Source organism: Emydura macquarii, unplaced genomic scaffold (genome assembly GCF_026122565.2).
Source record: "Emydura macquarii macquarii isolate MOO-44397 ecotype Brisbane River unplaced genomic scaffold, CSIRO-AGI_Emac_v2 contig_2897, whole genome shotgun sequence".
NCBI classification, from domain to species: domain Eukaryota; kingdom Metazoa; phylum Chordata; order Testudines; family Chelidae; genus Emydura; species Emydura macquarii.
The window spans coordinates 60,373,221-60,396,435 of NW_027133034.1; the positions used below are offsets into that span (position 1 = coordinate 60,373,221).

The window sequence follows — 23,215 nt, forward strand, 5'->3', positions numbered from 1 at the left end:
TGAATTCTAACATACTCCCCACCCCCAGAGCTGGGCCACAGCTATAAGACAATGTATAATGTACTGATAACCTTATCAGTAAATAGGGTGGGGGAGACTACATGACAACCCCTAAAATAAGGGATAAAAGAGCATACATAATCCATGCTTCTAAAACTTCAGAGAAAAGTCAAGAAATAAAGTAAATCCTAATTGGAGTGAAGCATGTTCAAATGTATCTATGGAGGTCCTCTTCTCTTGTCTTCCTCCAGCTCCCATATGAAATGCTAGTGAAATGCCAGCAGGCAATTAATTGGTAAACAACGAGCAATATAAAAATCCCCAGCATGTGTATGGATAATTTCTTATCTATGTATTTGCTGGGGAGAGGGATGGGATGTACTCTTGTCTCACCATTGAGTCTGACGCAGCTAATTCATTAAGGCTTTCCTTGTTAAATTGCTGAGAGCTACATTCCCTCTCTCTCTTTTTGGGGAGGTTAAATTTAGGTTCTTTTCCACTCACTTCTATATTTTCCTCCCTAGATGACAAGATTTTACACATCATCAAAGAATTGATAAAAACAGAGAGTGCCAACTGATCCTGGAGTTCAGTAACAAACTACAAAGCTTCAATAGTTGCAGGAAAAAAATTATGCTTAAAAAAGACTGTGTCTAAAGTATTTCTGCACTTAAAATGTGGTTGATACCAGCTATAACTTGGAAACACTGCATGAACTTAGAAGTAATTTTGTAGTCATTTTTAATTATGAGTATAAATGTATTATGTTTACAATAAATTTTGGTGCCATTTATTTGGATGTATAAATGATGGTAGTAATTCAAACCTTTTTCAACATAAAAATGAACATGACAAATTAAAATTTGCTTTGTTTCAGTTTAAGGTATTTATTAGTAATGTACTAGAAATTCAAGATTAGGTTCTGAATCTGTATGGAATAGCTTTTAACTGCTATACAAAATAGCTTGTCCTGTTTAGATATACTGCATACAAACTGAAAACAAAACAGATTTTTGTGCATTTGCCAAAACTCACTGCTTTATACCTTAAGATCTACTTTTATTCTGTAGCAGATTTAAATATTACATTTTAAGAATATTGTCATTTTTCTATATGACTCATGATGATGAGATGACAACCTGGAATCACAAACTCCAGATCAGTAATCTTTAGCTTGGGAATTTCACTGGGATTTTGAAACCCTTTCTCCTATTTACCTAACCCTGTTGAACCTGAACACAGTGTGTACAGACAGAGGACTAATGCTGAAGGTTTCTTCATTTAACAAATATCGATTCATGTTTCCGTGGGTTAATAGTGTTGCTTTTCACCTTAGAAGACAGGGTCATGAGGAAAACCCAACCTGCTCTTGAAAGATCCCACACTACAACATAGAGCAGAATATGCTAAGCCATCTAACGGACATTCATGGGTAGTAACAGCACAAATTTACAAAGCCATGTCATAAGAAAAAACACAGCTGTTCAAGACCACTAGAAGAAGAGGCAAGATCATCAGCCAAGTGTGTTAGTAAGATTTCTATAAAAGTAGCCAAATTCTCCCAGCTACACTTGCCTCTCCCTAGGTTGTAAAAAGGTTATTGATGTTCTGAGCTTCTAGGGAAGCTGGCAGTGCTGTTTTTTCCCCTTTCACCAGTATAAAGTATGCTGTTACCTTTCATAAAGAGCAACAGCTAATTCAATGTCCTATAATCAAAAGATCAGTTCTAACCATTTGTTTGCAGCCAGAATCAGTTTTCTAGGTGTATTCATACTTTTACCATCAGAGAGAGAATTCTATGCAGATCACTCTTTGTGCATGACACCACCTTTGAATACAAAAATTAAATGTGCAACCTAGCTGACCAAAGTTCAAGACCATAAAGAGTTCAGCTGAACCCTTCCTCTTGATTGCTTTGGTACAGATCTTACCTTTTTACATCTTTCTTGTTTTACATCTTGTTGAAATGCAAATAAGAAATTTATTTCAATAGTCTAATTACAGACAGGTGTGGGAGAAGCCAGTTTTTCTGTAATGTAGCATGTTACATGTAAATCATTCTTGTTTTTAAATGACTAAACTCCTACTAAAAGTCTTGGATAAACAAAGAAACAAAAATAAGGATAATGGTTTGTTAAGAATAAAAGTTTGCTAGTTATGTCTGAGAATGGTGGTGGGACTTCAAAATCCCCAGCAGTAGAAGGAGGTGGTCCTCATCCATCCTTTTATTTAACACAGTATGTTTCAAGACACAAAGTGGGTGAGATAATATCTTTCATTGGACCAACTGCAGGGGTGAGAGACAAGCTTTGGACCTTGCATTGAGAGCTCCTCTTCACCTGTGTAAGCTCCAAGGCTTGTGTCTCTCACCAGGAGCCTTTGGGCAAATAAAAAATTACCTCACCAACCTTGTTTCTAGGGCATATTGGGACCAACACTACAAGAACATTATTTATCTTATGTTTTGTCACATTTAACCAAGGGGACTTCCTTGTATTTTTTTTTTCAATGGGAGTAACTGAAATTCCTAATAGATCTTACCAATGAAAAATATTGAAAAGACTATCTACTAACAAAGATACTGAAGTCCAGAGGTACAGAAACTGCAAATGATTACAGAGGCCTTAGTCTATAAGGCCCTATAGTTTTTCTGATCCTTGATCCTTGATCCCCTGTAGACAGCCTTTGTCTGTGTGACCTTTTGATAAAAACTCTATTTCAGCCCTTTAACAGTAACTGATTTATTTAAAGCATTTAGCAGACATGAACTAAGACTGATACTAAGCCACAGGTCCAATAAAGGTTGCGATCTCACCCAGCAGTCACTGTGAGGCTCTGGAGAATATATTTTATTGGAAAGGTAGGCGTGCATTGTTCTCTGGGACCAGGAGACTCCCTGACCTTATCGCTCGACTAGGGAGAGCCTTCCTGCTGCGCTCGTTCGTTGCCTCAAGCTGTCTCCTTTTGGTTCCCCTTTCTTGAGCTGTTTTCTCCCCCACTCTCCCTCCTTTTGGAGTTATTCATTCACTGCCTGCTGCCTTTCCCGTCTCACACTAGGCGGGGTCAAATCACAAAATCCGGGTACAGTTGAGAGTAGGCGCTTGGCTCATCAGAACCTTATTGTTGGCTCTCAGTCTCCTTTCAATTGGTCCCTAAACGCAGACGCCCCCGTTTCCCTGCTCGGGCCCTTGGCTCTGATCTGGGAATAACGGTGTCAGTGGAATGTCTGGTGATATGAAAGATTTTTTTCGGAAATTCACCTGTCCTGGATATTTCTTTTGTATCCTCTGCAATAGCTTGAACTGAACTATAGGTGAGATCCCCTCGTGCAGGCTGGCAACAGGCGAACCTGAAAACCTGCCTCCCCAAAAGGTGGTGGGCGGAAGACATTTGCCTCAAAAACCTATCTCGAATAATGCCTTCACGCACAAAATCCCAGCACTTCGATTCCCCTGTGTTACAACGTTTGAAATGGTTCTCTGCTAAATGACGATGAATGAAACAGCCAGTGCGTTGTCATCAAAAATGGAGAAAACGTGAAGAAAAGTTGTCGTTTCTGGTAATCTAAATTACAATGATTCTCACGGACTATTCATCTTTTATATCGATGTGATCTATTGGAAATCTAGACTAAATATGATAAGTCATGCAGAGCCAACTGCAGCTATAAAGACTAGTTGGGGTCCCAGCTGTTAAACTCCCAGGAGTTTTTTGGTGGGCAGGAGTCATTCCCTTCCGAAACAACACAGCGGCAAAAACCCAACAACTTCAGCCGAAGGGGTTCGGAACCGGCTGTGTCTATTTCCCTGCCACTCCCGCGTGTTTAAACCACTCGCCTTTCCTCGCCGCGGACAGGCGCTGAGGTTTTGCGGGGAGTTTACCGGCGATGAGATAGACATTTTCGCCTCCTAACGCGAGACAGACCCGGATTCTCTTAACGTCCATCCTGCTGGTGGCTGCCTGCCCGCTTTGCACTGCTGTGCCGGGGGAAGGAGCGGGCCAAGCTGCAGCACCGGACCGGGGGAAAAAACTCATCCTCGTCCAACTCATTGGACATTTAGCGCCGTCGTTGTCTTCACTCTCCAGGCTTCTCTGGAGAGGTCGGGTCCTACCACACCCCCGGGCAGCCCCCCACCTCACCTCACCCCACCCCGGCTTCAACGGGCTCCCTGTCGTAAAACAGGCGCCAGCAGCTGTGTCCATCTGTCCGGCTGGCTACATAGCGTCTATTACCCAGGACGGTCACTCCCGTCATGGCCCAGCGTCAGCGCCAGACAGCGTGACCAACTCCCTGCCGAGGGGGTTTAGGTGCTCACTGACTGAGGGGGATCCATGGCCTGGGCCATGCCGCGGTGTGGTTACTAGCAGGCAGGGGCAGCCTACAGGGGCCGGCGCGGGCGCGGCTCAGCCTGGGGGCAGGCGCTGCCTGGGGGCAGGGCCTGGCCCCGCCTCGGCTGGCGGGGCGTGGGGGCCGGGGAGGCGAGTGCGCTGGCGGCTGAGCCCGCCGCCGAGCGGGTCTTTAGCCGGGAAAGCTCGGCGGCTGATGTCAGCGGGGCAGGGGCCGGGCGGCTGCTAAATAGGCGGGCGCCGCGGCCGCCGCCGCCGCACACGGCCCGGGCCCCGCAGCAGGCAGCGGGCAGCGCCATGGTCACACAGCCGCTGAGCCACGAGCGCCCCGGGCCGGGCGAGCCGCTCAGCCCCGCCAGCAAACGGCGGCGGGCGGCGGGCGCCACCCCGGAGGAGCGGGCTCGGCCCCTCTGCCGCAGCCTCCGGGCGCCGGTGAAGAAGAGCAAGTGGCCGCGCTGCCCCAGGAAGCGGCCGCTCGGGAGCGACGACTCGGGGCTCAGCTCGCCCGGCAGCCCCGAGCCCGCCGCCCGGCTAGAGCTGCAGGCCTTCCGCGACTACGGGGCCAGCTGGTACCGCTTCCGAAAGGGGCTGGAGGGCAAATTCCACCCGCGCGAGCCCCTGGCCCAGCAACCGCAGGTAGGACAGCGCGGGCTGGGCAGGGCGGCGGCCGACAGCGCCGGGCACAAGCTCAGACCCTCCCCCCGCCTCTCCCGCCCCGGGGCGCTGCCGGCTACCGCCCGGCCCAGGCCACCCGACGGGCCGCGCTCTCCGCGCTCCACTGAGCCGGGTCCGAAGCGCGATCCTGGCCATTCATGCTCTGTGCCGCCCTCCTGAATCTCCACCGACGTCGATCGCTGCCTGCCTGCAGCACAGACTCACCGCGCCGCGCGCTCCCCTTCACGCCCCGCCAGCCGTCGCCTCTCTCCGCACGCGCGGCACTCGCACCCGCGCTGGGCATTACGTGCACTCGAATCCCTTTCCATACCGTGGGCACGTCCCTCGCACGCTGTCCGCAGCCGAGCTGCCTGCCGCGGTCCGGACACGCTCATTGGCGCACTCTGTGCCGGCTGTCCTCTCCTCCTAGTCTCCCGCACCCTCATCTCACCAGACACCTTCATCTCAGTAGCTCCCGGGGCTGGATACCCATCGCTCTCACTCCCTCTCGCTCGCTCTCTCCAAACTTGCAGTGCATCACTGGGTGGCCTGTAGCTACACCTACGCTCGGTTTTGCTCTGTCTAGACTACGCCTGGTAAACTCCCTCCGGCTCTGTGCTGTGCGCCCAGATCCTTATCCTCAGCCTATAGCAATGCAGCGAAGGGTCTTGCCTGTGGCGCACTGGCAGCGAGGACGATTCATAACGCCGAGTACCACGGTCTCGCTCCTGGAGATCTGTCAGCGCTATGCTTAGCGGTCTGGACAGCATCCAGGAAACGGGCGGCAATTCCAGCCTGGCGGAGCTCACTGCCGCCTCCCCGGGTGTGGCGTCCGGCTTCCTGAGCGCTTCTCGTCCTTGCAGGTGACGGCGGAGGCCCGGTGCAAGTTGATCAGCTGGCTGATCCCAGTCCACAGTCACTTCGGCTTCTCCTTCGAGTCCCTGTGCCTGGCAGTGAACACCCTGGACCGATTCCTCGCCACCACCCCAGTGGCTGCCGACTGCTTCCAGCTGCTGGGAATCACCTCCCTCTTCATCGCTTGCAAACAGGTACTCGCAGGATGAGGCGTGGGCGGCGGGGTCCCGGTTCTCTGGGCTGCCAGTGACGGGAAGGGAGAATGAGCGCAGGACAAACGCTTCCAGGTTGGCCCTCATAACTCTAGAGGTGAACCGAGCTCTGAGAACAAGGCTGATGCCAAGAGAGATCGCTGGGGAAACCTCTCAGGCACATACCCCTGCTCGAGCCGCGCCAAGTTCCTCTGTGCTTTAAGGCTTCACGCCCACAGCGCTGGGTTCGTGTCATTTCACGTCGCTCTGTGCGGGGAAGCAGGGCGTTCAGGCAGCGGCCGTTTAGCGCTCTGATGCTGCGTGTCCTGTCTGCAGCTGATGCACTGCAAGGCGTGTGAAGGCAGGGCTGGCCTTGTCTCCTTTTGCTGGTACTCAGAGCTGCATTCTGCCCTGCTTAGAGCACGGGGGAGCTGGGTGCTCTCTGCCGGTGTAGCGATGCTGTACTGGTTTCCCGGGGTCTGCTTGCAGTGATGTTGCTGCTTGCCTGTCTTGCAGGTGGAAGTGCACCCGCCCAGAGTAAAGCAGCTTCTAGCTCTTTGCTGCGACGTCTTCTCCCGTCAGCAGCTCTGCAACTTGGAATGCATCATCCTAAACAAACTGCACTTCAACTTGGGGGCACCGACTATCAACTTCTTCTTGGAGCATTTCACCCACGTGCGTGTGGAGGCCTGCCAGGCAGATGCCAGGGAGGCAAACAATGCCAAAACTTTGGCTAAAGGGGTGGCCGAACTTAGCTTGGCCGACTATGCTTTTAACAAATACGCTCCCTCGCTTCTGGCCATATGCTCCCTGAGACTGGCAGACCAGATGTTGCACCACCAAAATCCACTGGACTTGCATATAAGTGGCTACCCGGAGGAGGTTTTACAGGACTGCACGGACAAATTGCATTTACTGGTGTCTTTAAACAGAGACTCTTTACCGCATGTGCTACCCCTGGAAATTTCTGAAAAGTGCCTGCCGCTGGGAAGTTAAGATAATTTAACAAAGTAAACAATGCACTTGAAACCCTCTTATGCCATACAAAGCAGCCGTGAATTTTAAGAGCAATTTGGTTCATTTTCATCAATGCATCATGTTGTTATAAACTAATAATTGCTATGACTCTAAAAATAACAGTATTCGCCTTATTCTCTTGCTTAGTTGACTAATCGGTGTATTATATTTGTATTTATATGTGCTCTACAGTGTTGGTTTAGAGTTTTGAAATATGACGAAAATTAAATCACATTTTGCACATTTCATTATTGTATGTTAATTGCACTGATATGGATTTTATATATCTACATTTAATGTATAAATAGTGTATACAATTTGAGTACTGTACAGTTTATTTATTTAGAAAATGGTTCAATTAGCACACTTTAACAGCAGCCACAGGAACAATAAAAGTACTATATAAATATTTCTTAATAAACTTTTTGTCACTGATCAATGATGGATTGTTTGCTTGTGATTTTGTACATGTTCCATAGAGTAAATTAATTGCCAAAGAATTATTAACTCTGACAGGTCTTAAAAAATTCCAACCTGTAGAAAATGATTCATTATTGTATTATTTTCCTTTAAAAATACATTTGCATTATATTGCTTATGTTCCATATCTGAAAAATTAGATGATGTAGCACAACAGGAAAAATAAACTTGATGCGTTATTAATTATGTCTTCCTAACATATTTATAAATCCAAATTCCTGCACTTAGATATCAAAGTGCAGATGCACTATACTAAGGGAAAAATAAGAGACAGGAAAACATAAATTATGCTATTGCAAAATATTTTATTTTCTCCTTAATTTTTATTGAATTGCTATTAGTTTAAAGTTCACAGAGATGACACCAAAATCAAAACACAGATATTTTAAATATATAATATTTATAAATTAGTAATAGTCTTCAAAATATCTGTCTTTTAAAGCAGAGCAAGATCTGTGTATCACATACTAAACAGGCATTAAACCAAAATTAAGGTTTTGTGTGACCAAACAAAAGCAGAAAAACTCCCTTGGAAGCCTCATATCTACTGTGTCCTGCAACACTTGCCAGAAACTTCAGTGAACCCAATGGCCCTACTCACATAGGTAAAGTTATTCATGTGTTTTCAGTATTTGCATGATAGAGCCCTAAGAAGTTAGGTATGGGATGTGCTTTATACCAAGTGTTGGATGACTAGGTAAATTATAAATCTCAAGGTATGCCTACACTACAGTGTAAACCTGGGCTGAGACTTGAGCTTCAACCCAGCCTCTGCTACATCTACACAGAAATCTCTCAGACTCAGGCTTGGACCTATGTCCTAGGACCCTGCAGTTATGGAAGGTCAGAGCCCTACTCAAGCCAGGACCCAGGGTTTGAGTCCTATTGCTTTGCAGTGTCGATGCTGCCCCTCTGCCTTGGGTCCTGGGAGTCTGCCAAATTATCCCACAAACTCATGGAACAACTTCCTTTGTCCTCTTGATCCCAAGAGTCTCCAATCGACTCCAGTGAAAACAGAAGTGTATTTGGGCTTTCAGAAAGCCTTTGCCCAAAGTCCCTCACCAAAGGCTCTTAAGCAAAGTAAGATTTCCCCCATAGATCCATCTTCTTTAATGTCACCTCCACTGGACACTGTGGATTTCAGTTCCCCTTTCAGCAACAGATCAGCCTTTAGCCCTTGTATTCAATGGTCACAAAACAATTCTCTTCCAAACTTGAAAAAGAAAGAAGATCCTCTCATGGATCAGTAACTGGTTAAGAGACAGGAAACAAAGTGTAGGAATAAATGGTCCATTTTCAGAATGGAGAGAAATAAATGGTGTCCCCTAGGGATCTGTACTGGGGCCAGTGCTATTCATCATAAGCATAAATGATCTGGAAAAAGAGGTTAACAGTGAAGTGCCAAAATTTGCAGATGATACAAAATTACTCAAGATAACTAAATCCGATGCAGGCTGCAAAGAGTTACAAAGGGATCTCACAAAATTGGATGACTGGACAACAAAATGGCAGATGAAATTCAGATGTTGATAAATGCAAAGTAATGCACATTGGAAAACGTAATCTTGACTATACATATAAAATGAGGGGATCTAAATTAGTTGTTACCATTCAAGAAAAAGATCTTGGAGTCATTGTGGATAGTTCTCTGAAAACATCTGCTCAATGTACAGTGGCAATCAAAAAAACCCAACCAACCAACCAACCAACGAAACAAAAAACAAAAAAACAAAACAAAAAACCCAACATCAGCCATAACAGAATGTTATCAATCATTAGTAAAGGGATAGATAATAAGATAGAAAATATAATAATGCCACTATTTAAATCCATGGTATGCCACACCTTGAATACTGTGTGCAGTCCTGGTTGTCCCATCTTAAAAAAGATATATTAGAATTGGAAAAAGTACATAGAAGGGCAATAAAATGATTAAGGGAATGGAGCAGATTCCATATGAAGAGAGATTAAAAAGACTGGGGCAGTTCAGCTTGGAAAAGAGATGACTAAGATGGGATGTGATAGAAGGCTATAAAATCATGAATGGTGTGGAGAAAGTGAATAGGGAAGAGTTTAATAAGAGTATCAGAAGTGATCATGTACACCAGCAAATAGCAAAGAAGCTGGCCGCATTGCAAAGATACTAGATAGATGACTGGCGCTGGGAGTGGAGTAAGCATCTGAAGACTGAGCACAAGAAATCCAGGGACCAGAACCACACCTCAGATAACTTGCCAATATCATGCCTATTTTATGAGGTGTTTGACTGGGTGCTGGGCACTGCACCCAGTATGGCACCAATGTTGGTTCATGATGACTGGTCAGCCAGGATGGCACCCTGTTGGCCCGACCCAGCAGAGCCATCCCTAGCTGGGACCCTGGCAGCAGCCTCCCACCCAATCCTGGTGCAAAGCCGGGACCCTGGCAGCAACCGTCCACCTCCCACCCGTTTCTGGCACACAGCCACCTCCCAGCTGGTCCTGGTACCAAGGGCGAGGCCCCCCAAAGTGTGGGCCCTGGGGCAGTTGCCGTGATTTGCCGTGCCCCAGGAACGGCTCTGCTACCCAGAATCCAGCATGGAGGGTGATGAGAGCCAGCAGTAGGCACAGAGTAAAGCTAGTGAAGTGACTGTTGCTGAAACTTGTTCTACAGGAGGCTCTTCTGCAAGAGCAGCAGCAGCACATCTGTAGAGGAGCTGTTTGATGCTACTCACCCAAGGAACAGCCTGCTCCGGAGCTTGCAACAGCCACAGATGGGCCAGAAGCCACACCAGAGCCTGGTAAGTTTCTGGTTCCATTATAATGCTTCTCAATATAAGAATAGCAGGGATTTCTCTTCTATGAACCAATTCAAAAGTTATTAGAAGCTCTGGCTAGCACCGTGTATCAGTTAATGGCACATTGTATCCCAGTGGTGTGGACTTCAAAATGGTGACTGGGAAATGCAAACAGTAAAAATGCCTTGAAAGTAATTTTGTTCTGGAAATGCACAGATTTTTATGAAGGAATTCCTATTTCTTAAAAGCAATAACCTTACATTGCCATACCTGTAAGTACGCTGCTTTGTAACCAGTCAGTGGTGTAAGGAGCTACTTGGAAGCGGTGAACTGTGGGGCGGGGGAGGTAGAAATGTGTTCCATTCAAAAATCTAGTCCATTTCAGGTACAGGTACTCCATGTAGTCCATAAGTGATGGAATCGTTTATCCCAAATTCAGCTAGAATTTGAAAATATGTCCCTAAATGTGCCAGAGAAGCGGAGGGCCATGGCTGTGAAGTTCTGGGTTTTTACATGCAATCATAACCAGCTACGCCATATAGAACCTAACACAGTATCCTGTTGATTCCCTCCTGAATTCAGACCCAATCCTAACTTCTGATAGATGCAAACTTTTCCTGAAGCAGGAACTCCAGAGAGGCAGTCACATTTGGGGAAGGGCATATTTTCCAGGGCTACCTTAGTAGTTGAGCAGACCACTCCACTCATAGATGTGCTGTTCAGCCACTTTACCTTTGAATAATTTGGCTGCATTCACTGCAGGTTTCCCAATTGGAATAACACCGACAGCTTGAAATAATATCTCCCTTTGCCAATCAGGCACCACAAGAACTGTTATGTCCTCCAAAATATAGAAGGCCTGAAACGATGAAAAAAGCTTTGTAGTAAGGCTACTGATAGCACCCCACCCCTCTTCCTCCCCGAAGTGCTTCTGCAGTTTTTAGAAAACAAAGAACAGCTTTGAATTTTTAACTCGCCATTGTCTCTGCACTTCTTTCACTGCCATTAACCAGGCTGTGTCTAGGGTGTCTTCTGTGGTCTGAAGCATCCCTCTCATTTTTTCAAACTGAACTTCAATATATTGCAACATTTTATGTCCTTTAAATTCCACAAGGATTTTTTTGTTGCTCCTGCTCTAAGCTATTTGAGACAGTAATCCTCTTTGTCTGGTCCTCTTCCAGACTCCTTGACCTCCGCCTGCTGCTGCACCTCCACAGCTCGCCCACTTTGCAGCACAAGCCTGGCCAAATGTGCCTTCACAGACCATTCCAAGAGGAAATATTTCTGTGATGAATTTATGGTTGAAGTCCTGGACAGGGCCAACAAGCAGATAAGTACCAAAAGCAGAGATACCATGGCTAGACAAAAGGCATGCTGAGAGGCAAGGCTGAAGCTGGCTGCACAGCTTAAGGATAGGATTTCAACGTGGGTGCAGGCACTTGCTCTATGGTTCCTGGAACAGGGACAGTGGCTAAGGGAGGAGGGCAGAGCTCAGCAGAAAGAACTGTTTGAGCAGCTGATATCAATAATGGCTGCAAGAGTACCTGGTCCTGCTGCATCACCCACACCACAGCCTGAATCTCCTGTATAGTAAATACCCTGGGATTCAGTCCAGAAACAGCTTGGAAAACTCCATGGCTGGGTGGCCCATGCATTCTGGCCCCATGAGTGACTTGGCAGGGCAAGTTAGCCCAGGGCAATAAAGGTCCTTGTGAGGGGCACTAGCTATGATAACACAAATAAAGACCCTATACAAATACAGTAGCTACCTGTCTGCTCTTTAAACTGTGAGGCACTTGTTAGCAAGTCCAGCTTGGTCGTTTTGCAAGACATCACATGCCTATCCATCATTACAGCTAGTTGGGTTGATTTCTGTGTACACAAGGTTGTGTACCACTCAGGGCTATTGCTGAAGTTTGTGCTATAGCGTTCAGAAAAGACTGTCTTTTCCAGATACCGGGGATTGTTTTGATCACTAACACACAAACATGTATAAGCCCAGCACTCTGCAGACCAGGGGAGGGGGGAGCCAGGAGAATACAATCTAAACGAGGGAGATAATACAAAGAACAAGACAAGGGGCCTTGGATTTAAAATTCCTTTGGAGCACGCCGTAGGACATCTACTGTAGGGCGGTATCCTGCATTGGCAGAGGGATTGTCCGATTCCTGGTGTCACCTCTGATTCCCAAGACTCTGGGATAGTGGCGTCTTTTTGTTTCGCCTTTGCCGGAGTCATCTTTTTAATGACTGCACAGGCTGAATTAGGATGTCCTGCACGGGGCCGGTCTCCAGCGATCGCCCAGGCGAGTTGTTCTATCGCTCAGCACCAGGCTGCCTGAGCCCCCCGTCTGTGACGTCCCAGCACCCCGCGCTTCTGCGCACCCTGGCGCGCTGGGACCGGAGAGCGAGGCCGAAGAGATTCCGGTTTGGGGCCGCGCTGAAGCCGGTTGGAGACGGCCCGGCGGCGGCGCCAATGTGCCCTGCAAAGGCGCAATGCTGCCTGTGCGGCGGGCTCCAGCAGATGGGGGGATGCCTGTTGCCAGGTCGGCCGTTAGCGCCTCTGCAGGGCGCAGATTGTGCCAAGGCGAAGGCGCCACCTCTGGCGCTCACTCAGCAGCCAGGCAGCCCCGCCCCGCCCCGCTCTTCATTCACCCTCCTCCTCCCCGCTCCCCCTGGACACGCTGCCCTGGAGACCGCTCAGGGCCCCTCCAACCGTGTCCAAACCAGCCCAGTGACGGCGATGTGCAGCCTCTCCGCCGGGCGCAGGACGGGTTTGCTTGCAAAGAGCCGGGCAGAGCCAGCCGATCGCCGGGACAGCAGCGCCCGAGGGAGCCGCTCCACCCCGAAAGCCGGAGCAATACCAAGCCCCCCGGGTTCAAGCCTCACCATGCAACACCGCAGCGGCCGGAAAGCCTTCGACAGCATCTGTCCCAACAGGGTGCAGGATCTGTCCGGCCGGCTCGGCAGAAAGCCCGTCAAGCTGGAGAGGAAGGTGCGTCGGGGAGATGGTTCTGCGCGGGATGCGGCGGGTTGGGCAGCTTGCTAAGCTGCTCACCCGGCTGTCTTTGCGGGGACCGGGACTGGTGGGGAGACGTTTCTTCGAGTGCCTTGTGACCACCGAGTGGTTTTTTCTTCCCTTAGCCCCTGCCGCGGAAGAGCTTCGCTAGCAGCAATCCAGTGGCCGTGTATCCGGACCAGCCTGCCGACCCAGTCGATTTAGGTGAACCGTTTTGAACGTGAATGTTAACTGGTCGAAACCTCTTTTCCGCTTGGGGTTAAAGCAGAAATCCCCGGCCCGGCTTGTTCCTCGCCACACGTCTGTGCAAGGCGCAGGGAAAGAGCCCCGCTTGTCAAAGGCGCTGCGGCGCCCCCTGCACCTGTCGCCTCCAACGAGTCCTTTTAACTCTGAGCCTGGTTGTCAATTTCTGCTTCTCTTTCCCCCTCACAGCACTTGCCACTATCGACTGGCAAGATCTAGCAGACTGCAGCTCGGTCTTTCAGCAGGAGGCTTCCAGCGTTGCAGCTGCCCAGCAGGTAACTGAGTCCTCGGCTCCCAATGGCCACCGCCTCGGGTCCCCAGCCTTCCCCTGCAGAGGACATCTACACCGCAAACCAGCTGTGTGCTGACCTCGCGTTAGCCCTGTGAGAGAAGCCCAACGGGCAGCCTGGGGCGAACCGGCACTGCTGGCCCAGGTGAAAAGCCGAGTGGCCGCGTCTTCCCTGGGGTTTTGCCCCGAGTTAAGAGCGGCCATTTGTTGCAGTGTAGACACAGTCTCCCCTCATTTAATTCCGATCCGTCTGTTAGCTTCATCTGGAGCCGGCGCTCGGAATGGAGGAGGAGACATTTCCACGCGCCGTCGAGCATCTTCTCTTACCGCCTTCCTCGCCCTTAGGCAAGCAGCGGCTATGCAGCCTTTCAATTAAGGGAAAGGTAGTTAAGCCTGCTGCTTTCTACACCCCAGGCCTTCGGAAATAAGTGATGGACAGGCTTAGTTAAACGCCCTCTGAGGAAAGATCAAGCCCTCCTTACATTCTGCTCAGTGTTTAACTTGTAATGAAAGATGCTGGGGCTCAAGCTTTTTTTTTTTTTTTTTTTTTTTTTTTTTTACATTCATAACCGACGCAGCGAGCCCAGAGATGTGGGGCTATGAGCTGCCACGCCTAGAGTTAAATTAAGCCCTGGCAGATATCAGTGCAAACTGAGGATGATCCTCTGAATATACTGAAGTACTTCTCCTTAATACAGCTGCCTTTGGTAATTCTCCTGCTGGTTTCTGGGGCAGTCCATGAAAAGTTAAGACGTAGCCATCTTCACAAAGCATCCCAAGGAGTCAGTGATTCCTTGGCTGCTGCAGGGGAAGGGAGCTGTTTAATTAGCTTGCTGTTTAATTAGCTTGCTGTTTAATTAGCTTGGAAGTCTCAAAGGCACGTCAGTTATGCCCTGAACGGCAGGCTCTGCACCGATAGCAAGGGGAGCCTGCCAAAAAACAAACAAGGACCAAGCGACCTTTGCTTTGAAAATCCGGAGTCGGACAAGACCAACTTCCTTCTGGTTCTAGCTAGGACCACCAAACTGATGGTTCCATCCCTGCATATAATGCCACTGCCTGCAAACTGGGTGTTGGTCCAGCTTCACCTCTGTGCTCTCCTATTTGTCCGACCCTCTCATGTTGTCGCGGTAGGGTTGATTTAGGAATGACTAGCAGCTGTGTAGCCTGTATAGCGAAGACAGAGGATCCAGTGCAGGAATGGGGGGGAAGGGTCGGGGGAGGGCGCACTTGGAGACGGGGGCACTCAGGGCCTGTGTTCTGGTAACAGCTGCTACTAAAGACAGAGACTGGTCTCTTTCTTACTTATCCTGGTGCTAATATAGGGCATGCGCCAAAGCCTATTGCAGTCAGTGGAAATACTCCCAGTGACTTCCGTGAGCTTTGGATCAGGCCCATACAGGCCCTCCAGAGAGTAAGGCAGAAACCTCTAACAGCAAATGAAATGCCTTGGATTTCAAAAGGGTCAGAAATCAGGGACTCCTGAAGCTGAGGATGACACTCTTCCTGAAACCCGATAAGAAATGGGTAAATTAGAATAAACATTGACTTGCATTTTGGAAGCAATCCATCAACATAGGTAGGCAGAGGTGGGAGATGGGGGGGCGGGGCGGAGGCTAATAGGGACCTCTGCTCTCTATTGTATCTGTTTATTTTGTCTTAGAATTTCTATTTTTAAGTTCACACCAAATCATTTAGCTCTGCTAGTTTATGCAACCATCTGTTTCCTCACCATTGTGCTTATGTCTCTTGCAATGTCTTACACCTCCTAGTACAATGGGGGATTTGATTGTGATTTGGGTCTCTAGATGCTATTGTAATAATATAATGGTACCTAACTCTTCCAGAACACTTTTCATCAGTAGAACTCAAGGTGCCTTACAAAGGAGGTCAGTATCATTATCCCATTTTACAGATGGGGAAACTAAGGCAGAGGGCAGGGATATGACTTGCCCAAGGGACCCAGCAGGCCAATAGCAAAGCAAGGAATATAACCCAGGTCTCCAGTCCAGTGCTCTATTCACTTAGCACTAGTCAATGAATGAAAACCCCTACCCTACTATTGCAAAGCTCCCTGCATTGGTTACACCATTTGAAACGTTTTGCAGCATGCTCTTTTTCAAAGATGAGCTGAATTACAGAGCCCTTGTGAAGAGGCATTTAGCTGAATTGCGCTTTCCCCTTTGACTTGTCAAAACACTGCATTTTGGGGGCAGGGATTGAAATGACGATAAAATGACTGTGATTCACTCCAGAAGTGCCAGAGAGCAGCAGAAGAAAACCCTCTGGTACAAATTTAGGAAAAGGGATTATTGATGGCAGTGCCTACTCATGGAGGGGGTTGGTGGTGGTGTGGTTACATCGCAGGACCACTGGGAGTCAGGAGATGTGCGTTCTGGTCTGTTATTCCCAACTGTGTGCGTTCTGGTCTGTTATTCCCAACTGTGACACAGACATCTGTTTGCAGCTCACTTACCCTGGAGGTTTCCCCATCTGTAAAATGGTCACAATGTCTGTCCAAGGCCCACCCCGTATCTATCTCTTTCTTCTTATGTTGCTCTCTTGAGTGGGGTTATTCTTATCATGTCTGTTGTGTGAACAGGGCTATTCTGCAGCCATCACTGTTGGGGCAATAGTTGCTCAGAGAGAGAGAGAGAGAGAGAGAGAGAGAGAGAGAGACTTCTTACACTATACCTTAAAGGGGACACATACTGCTTTCATCCTGATCTTCATTTCTAATGAGGGTCTCCTATCAGAAGTGTCTTTTCCCTAGGCCATATCTGTCTCTGTATTTATGATACACCCACTGACTTTGGTATCCAGATCAATAAAGCTAGGCTCTGAAAGTCATTAATAGCAGCATCCCTGTTGATCACAGTTGATGGGTGACGGAGAATGAGATGGTTTCACAGATAACTAGGCCTAACCCCATTCAGGCCTTGAAAGATTAGGATGAGGACCTTAACTGGATTCAGAACCTGATAACGAGAGCAGAGTGGTATGTCCTAGTTGCTCTGTCTTAGCTAGAAGTCTGGCTGCTGCATGTTTAAAAGATTAATACATAAGATCTGAAATAGAAATGGGAAATGTATATATGAAAGACAGATATACAACTAGTTATGTCCTCTGCAGTACCAGCAGGAACTCACTCATCCTCTGAATCTGGAAGGGAGGATGCCAGAGAACACAGGTGTGGCTTTTGTTGTGTCTTGAGCTTTATGTTGTGTAGGTGAACACACAGGTAGATGACAGATAGAATGTAGTAAGAAGACATTTTAAAAAGGTGCTGAAGTGTAACCATACTGCACAAAACCCTCTCCACCATACATTTTCCTTTTTTAAAAATCCTTAGGGAAATTCTCCATATAACATGAGTTGAATTACGGTGCACATTGTTTGCACAATTTTCTTTTTCTTGGTGTAGTCAACACCTGTGTGCAACTACGCACAAGCTAAGTTCATATTTTAAAGGACTGTTATTTGCCAGGATGCTGTTTGTCTACTCTTTGCTTCTGTCCACATTTACTGATATATTGTTCATACAAAATGCCATATGGGTTGCACAAGAACGTGTGTTTTCTTCCATCCATCCAAACTCAGAAGAAAGAGAGAGAGAGGAGGAGGAGAAGTATGCACTAATAAAGCGATCTGTAGGAAGGCTTCCAGAGGCTGTCTATGAGCAGACACCTGCCCCGGCGCACAGTGTCTGAGAGGTGTGGTGAAATGGTGTTATAGGAGAAGGGCACCGGTTAATCTTTCACTGACTTTGGAGGAATGCCCAGGCTGGACGCATATGGTTGGCTCGTGTTGCTAACCAATGAGAATAGAATAAGCACCCTATATGGGGGGGCCCGGGGCAGGCAGGTTGTAGCACAAGGCGTGCCATCGGGGTTGGCCGCATCTGAGGGTCACAGCAGCACCTGCAGAACTGGCCAAAGCTTCTAAGATGGTGAAGGGATCAGAGATTGCTCTTGTACTCAATTACTAGTCACCTCGCACGTTCACCCGCACTCACTGCTGCGCGTCACTTACCATGGCCGTACAAGCTTGTCATCTCCAGTGTCCAGCGTGGGGACCAGAGTTCCAGGTACGTGTGTGTGTGTAAACAATACAGCGTGCACACCGACAAGCAAATCACGGCAGCGCTCGGGACCCGTCACGGGCAGTTTTGATGGTCGAATCTGAACGCACTGATTCACTTGTATGTTTCCTTTACATGTTTCAGAGCCACTGCTTGCCAGCGGAACCCGAGTTCGATTTCCAGGAGTTCAGAGATGCTGTCGACAGCTTTATATCTGGCAAGTACTTTTCTTATTGACTATTAAACTCAGTTATTTATACAGAAACACGGGCTCCCTTTGGTCCTAGCTTCACACATTGCAGTTGGTCCCCTGACATGCCTTGTCTTTCCGAGGACAGGTTAATTTGCTATCAGGTTAGTCATTGGACATTACATGCAGTGAGTGACTGCACCAATCTCACATTCATTAAGAAAAGTGTGCTGCTGACATAATTGATTTTTTAAAATGTTGTCCAAGAAAAGCCAAGGAGATGCAAACGAAATACAAGTGTGTTTGGTGCATGCAAGTCCTGTGGTCTGTCAGCAGACTTACACTGCTGAATTAAAGACCAATTCAGATATTTCCGATCCATTGCGTGGGAGCAGCAAGAACTTGGGAGTCGCTGACAGGTCTAGCGGCGAAGGCGTAAAAAGTGATACGATCTCCCTCTTGTGATTTCCCCCATAGATCCATCCTCCTTAATGCCACCTCCGCTGGACACCGAGGGCTTCAGTTTTCCTCTCGGCGACGGATCAGCCTTTAGCCCTTGTATTCAACGGTCCCGAAACAATCCTCTTCCGCAGATGGGCTTGCAAAACCCTGCGGAACAGTACTGGAAAGACGTGGCAGACCAAAACCAGAAAGCGTTAGGAGATGCACTGGTGGAAAACAACCAGGTATGAAGGTAGAACGAACGCCCCTAAAATAATCCTGACCATGTATTTAATCAGACGGGGGGGGGGGGGGGGTCCTCTACGTTTCGTATTCCTTCCAAATGAACTGATCCTTGCCAGATAGCTGAGTAATTCCAAGTGTCACATATTTAGCACCATATATTGCTAGCTTGGTTGGACACAGTCGCCTCCGGAACACCCCCCCTGATCACTGATCAATACCGTGTGCAAAGGTAAAGAGGCTAATTCGGTTTGCGCACGTGGTGCGTGCACACTCGAGCGCCCGGGCACGCGAGGGAGCTGTCAATCGTGTGACTCTCTGCGGCGGAGGAAACAAACGTTCGATTTGACAACCGCTACCTTGTGGTTCCACAGCTGCACGTGACGCTAAGCCAAAAGCAGGAGGAGATCACTTCCCTGAAGGAGAGGAACGTGCAGCTGAAGGAGCTAGCCAGCCAGGCGAAGCAGCTGGCCTGCGTGCTCGATGTAAGTGCTCGGGTTTCCGCCCGCTTTGTTTTCTAAAGCGTTGCTCGCCGCTCTCCGGGTACGCCAGGGAGTGAGGATAATGGGATCGGGGGTAGCGGCGGTTCCCTTCACTGAGCGCCGGCCCTGCAGCCGGGGGACGCCCAGGGGGCGCTCTTAGGCCAGAAAGTCCCAGCCGCTGGTGAACTTCCACGCCCACGGGTGTCTTGCAACTCTCCGAGGCACCCCGTGGAGCTACCCACGGCGATCGGTTTAAAAGAGCCAGTTGCGTTTTGTTTCACCGACAGAAACTGATGATCCACCAGTCCAAGGAGGGGGCCGACGCTTTCCTTCCCTGCAACTCAGCTAAGCGGAGCCTGGAGCAGCTGTACGCGGCCAGGCAGGAGGAGCGCGCGGAAGTGGATGAAATCTTGCGGGAAATATCTGAGACGTGTAACGCCGCTCTGCAGACTATTGACGAGAACAGAGACGCGAAGCGCCCTCGGCTGCAGGCGGAGCCCGCCGGAGCCCCGGCCGGCAGGGCTATTAACATGTACGGAGCGTTCAATGGCCTGCAGGCTTGCAGCGGCCGGACTTCGGTGGATCTGAGCAACAGTGAGCTAGAGGAAGGAGGGTCTTTCAGGACCTCCATCAAAGATCACAGCACCATCCGGACACTAGCTTTCCCCCAAGGAAACGCTTTCACTTTCAGGACGGCCACCGGCGGCTACAAGTTTAGATGGGTACCCAGCTGAGCAAGGAAACGATCCGCTAACTACACTGGCCAAGGTCTCCAATGAAAACTTTGCACTGCCTGCACTTAAACCTAGCACTGTTCCGGCGACCCTAGTCATCCAAGGCGACTTCCACGTGGAGGACGCTGTCTGTTGCAGAACCTGGAAGCGATCGTGTTTGGTTTTGGTTTTTAAAAAAAATGCGTTCACCAAAATAAAGTTGTGGTGTGTTTTTTTTCTTCTTTTTAAGCCATTTTTGTTATCCTTCCTGCTTTTGAGCAGGTTCAGAGAGATACTCTGGATACTTAAAGGGACACTGTCAGTTTGGATTAAAAAAAAAACAAAACCAACAACTCTGACTCTGTAAATAGTATGCCTTGAAACTTAAAAGAAACCCATTAAAATGTGAATAAGGGGTTCTCTGCTCCCCTGTTGATGTTTACGAGGGTCTTTTCAGCACCTAACTAACTATACAGGGGAAACTGCGAAACTGACTATACACCCAACTAGTCAAATACATACCCCTCACGAGCTGGGGGGAAAAAAACCCATTTGCCTCAGCAACTTCCTTCAGTTATCGTGATGGAAGGCATTGTAACTAGAGCAGGTAGAACATTTTCAGACAGAAATGTGTCTTTCAAGTTGTTAGTGTCCCTTCAAGAACAATAATTATTTATGATCAGTAATATTACTGTTATTGAGATACCTTTGAAAGAAATGGTGTCTGGTTTCTCACACAGAAATGTATTTTACTTTACTAGAACAAATAATGATTATAGGTAGCATCTTTTGGAAATGTGCACACCCTTTGAAGGATATTAAGCATACTACACTTTACTATGACTGGAACTTTAAATCCGGAAAGTTTACACGATCACATTTTAGAAACTTACTTGTGTACAACTGTAAATACATTTTTAGACCTCCTGGAAGCACTACATGATTTTGTACATACAATTGCAATGAATTTAAAAAAATAATTTCAAGTAAACATTGTTTTGCATCAGGCATGTGTATTTACTTTGGTTTGTGTGTTGAGTAACGGTATCTTGCTTTCTGGAAGACTGGTTTTGATAAAACAGACAGCCTTGGACAAAAGAGACTGCCTGTGAACATCCAATAGAATTCTGTCTGGTAAAGAGAAGTGCAAATAGCAATTTCAAAGGTTGAATGTATACATTTAAATTGCAGCTACCTGCTCAAAGTTGTGTGTTTAGCTTCTGAACCGAACCCATAACATTGTGCTCAATATATCATGTAAGAAGTTTCCATTTCTCTGGTACTTAAGAGAAAGAAGATAACAATCAGGGACTCCTCTGCACATCCACCTGCATGGCTTAGTTGAGATTTTAAAGGCTCGAAGTCAGGAAATTCTCAGTGAAGATTAAGTATCGGCCTGCTGTACATAGCCATGCACGCTGGTAGAACTTTATAAATACATAACATGTAGGTGTGACTTGCAGATATGAAGCATTGCTCAGAGGAAGCTGTACTCTGATCTGAGTGGTAGGCTGCTTGGTAAATTTGCAATCTTGCATCCAGAGATCTTTGCAAACCACACTGCTGCTCTAAAGACTAGTCTATTGCAGTTAATTCGAATGAGTCGCGAATCGTAAGGTTAAGTGGCATTTTGGGCACTGAGGGTTTTGAATGACCTCCCAATGTAAGAGGTTCTGAGGCACCTCTAGAACTATGTGGCTCAGTGCTGGCACAATTCCAATCCGGTTCCCTCCTCAACGCATCCAAACTGAAATACCTTGTAACAGTGATGGCTCTGCTTTAGGCAGCAGAGGCAGAATCTGCTACACCCGTTTGCAATGTGTTTAAACAGCCCTCTTACCATAATTCAGCAGGGAATACATTGATAAAACACACCAAATTGCATCAAAACCTTCCTCCACCCGTCCCAAAGTGTTTATGAAAATACACATAAATATACAAGGTAAATAAATAATTTCATACTCACGTGTTTGCAAAGGCACCTTAAAGCCACCTTTTTGCCCTCCACTCCCATACAGGGATTGTCCCTAGAACAAATGAATGCATCTTTTTTATTTGGTTTTTGTCATTTGAGCAAAAGACTATCTTGTCCTACTTTTCTTATTTATTCTTGGACGGCATCTTCAGAAACCTGGACACAATATTCAACAGTTTTCTTTTCAGATGTAGCATCAACAGCACTAAGTAGGAATATATTTTTTCCTGCCTGGATGCTTGTAGCCATTATTGGTTTTTTTCTCACCTTCAGCCAAATATTTTGCATTAGTGTCAATGTGGATTTCAGTTTTTTCCTTCAAATTTCCTCTGTTTATTCACCTGTAACATCTAGTAGTGGAACTGTGAATTGAAATCTGCTTGGAGAAGCATACCAAGGAGAAAACGCTCCACTTCCTTGTTTGGATTCTTCAGTTTATGTTACATTGAAAATGATAGTGTAAGCCCGGTGGCCTGAAGCCCTACAGAATTGGGAGCTCACTATTGTCACCTGTTGGTTGAATGGGAGAAGAAAGAGGAGCTCAGAGCTGCTGAAGAACTGCAGATGGGCAGGGGCTCCATTAGCAAGGGGGCCCTCTGCCAGTACGTGTTGGAGAGCAAGGGCAATGAACTGAGTGCGCCAGGCCTCATTTGCATTTCCATTTTATGTGATGGTTTGAGGCGTTTTGCTTAAAACACAGTTATGTTTTGGATTTGGGGGGAATAAAATGCAATTGGCCCTGTTGGGATATGAAAAGGCAAAGGATCTCTACAGCACATGAACCTGGGGGTCACCCTGACCGATGCTGCAGTCAGGCACAGTTGGGTAAGGGAGACTGAACAGGTTTAAAAGAAAGAAGAAAGAAAATTCTATCTGCTGGGGGAGTGGACCTCTATTGTGAGGAAGATTCTATTCTTATCTTAAGAGTGGTGGCTGGTGACTTTTTTGACTGGTGAAACACAAACCCTAAAATAGTTTTTTTCACCCCTTGCCCCCCCACTCCCCCCCATGTATAGTTTAATAGCTATTAAAAACTTACCTGATTTATTGTGAAAAAGCAGCAGGTGGGCTCTGGAGCTGCCACCTTTGGCTATTTGTATACACGCACAAGGCTGGCTCCGTGGGGGAGGTGCAGGTTGCAGGCTCCATCCTGGCCCTCTGCAAACTTCCTGTTGCCTGGGCTTACCTGCTACAATCCTGCGGTGGCCTCACCAAGGAGT

The 23,215-nt window shown here is 47.6% G+C and overlaps 3 protein-coding genes across 4 annotated transcripts in view; all 3 read left to right on the plus strand.

Moving 5' to 3' along the window:
* DHX29 (DExH-box helicase 29) overlaps window positions 1-1,410 on the plus strand; it is a 32,919-nt gene extending 31,509 nt beyond the window's left edge. For both annotated transcript variants that reach the window (XM_067568593.1, XM_067568592.1), the window contains exon 27: window positions 525-1,410. Coding sequence is in view for 1 of the 2 variants with exons in the window: in XM_067568592.1 (XP_067424693.1) it covers window positions 525-580 (56 nt within the window). In the remaining variant the exon portion in view is untranslated. The remainder of the gene's footprint in view (window positions 1-524) is intronic.
* A 3,234-nt stretch (window positions 1,411-4,644) lies between these two features.
* Window positions 4,645-7,043, plus strand: CCNO (cyclin O). The gene is made up of 3 exons (XM_067568982.1): window positions 4,645-4,983; window positions 5,865-6,050; window positions 6,564-7,043. The coding sequence occupies exons 1-3, from the start codon at window positions 4,645-4,647 to the stop codon at window positions 7,041-7,043; spliced, it is 1,005 nt and encodes a 334-aa protein (XP_067425083.1).
* Window positions 7,044-13,098: 6,055 nt separating this feature from the next.
* On the plus strand, window positions 13,099-20,202 carry MCIDAS (multiciliate differentiation and DNA synthesis associated cell cycle protein). The gene is made up of 6 exons (XM_067569014.1): window positions 13,099-13,351; window positions 13,771-13,856; window positions 18,096-18,168; window positions 18,619-18,827; window positions 19,200-19,310; window positions 19,595-20,202. Exons 1-6 carry the CDS (start codon window positions 13,210-13,212, stop codon window positions 20,039-20,041), a joined length of 1,068 nt encoding a protein of 355 aa, XP_067425115.1. The 5' UTR covers window positions 13,099-13,209; the 3' UTR covers window positions 20,042-20,202.
* Window positions 20,203-23,215: the final 3,013 nt, after the last annotated feature.

Excerpts from the sequence above, each read along its gene's own strand:
- CCNO (XM_067568982.1), top strand. The coding sequence starts at position 4,645 with ATGGTCACACAGCCGCTGAGCCACGAGCGCCCCGGGCCGGGCGAGCCG. Across the intron at positions 4,984-5,864 it reads CCCTGGCCCAGCAACCGCAG|GTGACGGCGGAGGCCCGGTG; the intron begins GTAGGACAGCGC and ends TCGTCCTTGCAG. Across the intron at positions 6,051-6,563 it reads TCTTCATCGCTTGCAAACAG|GTGGAAGTGCACCCGCCCAG; the intron begins GTACTCGCAGGA and ends CCTGTCTTGCAG.
- MCIDAS (XM_067569014.1), top strand. The coding sequence starts at position 13,210 with ATGCAACACCGCAGCGGCCGGAAAGCCTTCGACAGCATCTGTCCCAAC. Across the intron at positions 18,169-18,618 it reads TGTCGACAGCTTTATATCTG|ATCCATCCTCCTTAATGCCA; the intron begins GCAAGTACTTTT and ends TTTCCCCCATAG. Across the intron at positions 18,828-19,199 it reads CACTGGTGGAAAACAACCAG|CTGCACGTGACGCTAAGCCA; the intron begins GTATGAAGGTAG and ends GTGGTTCCACAG.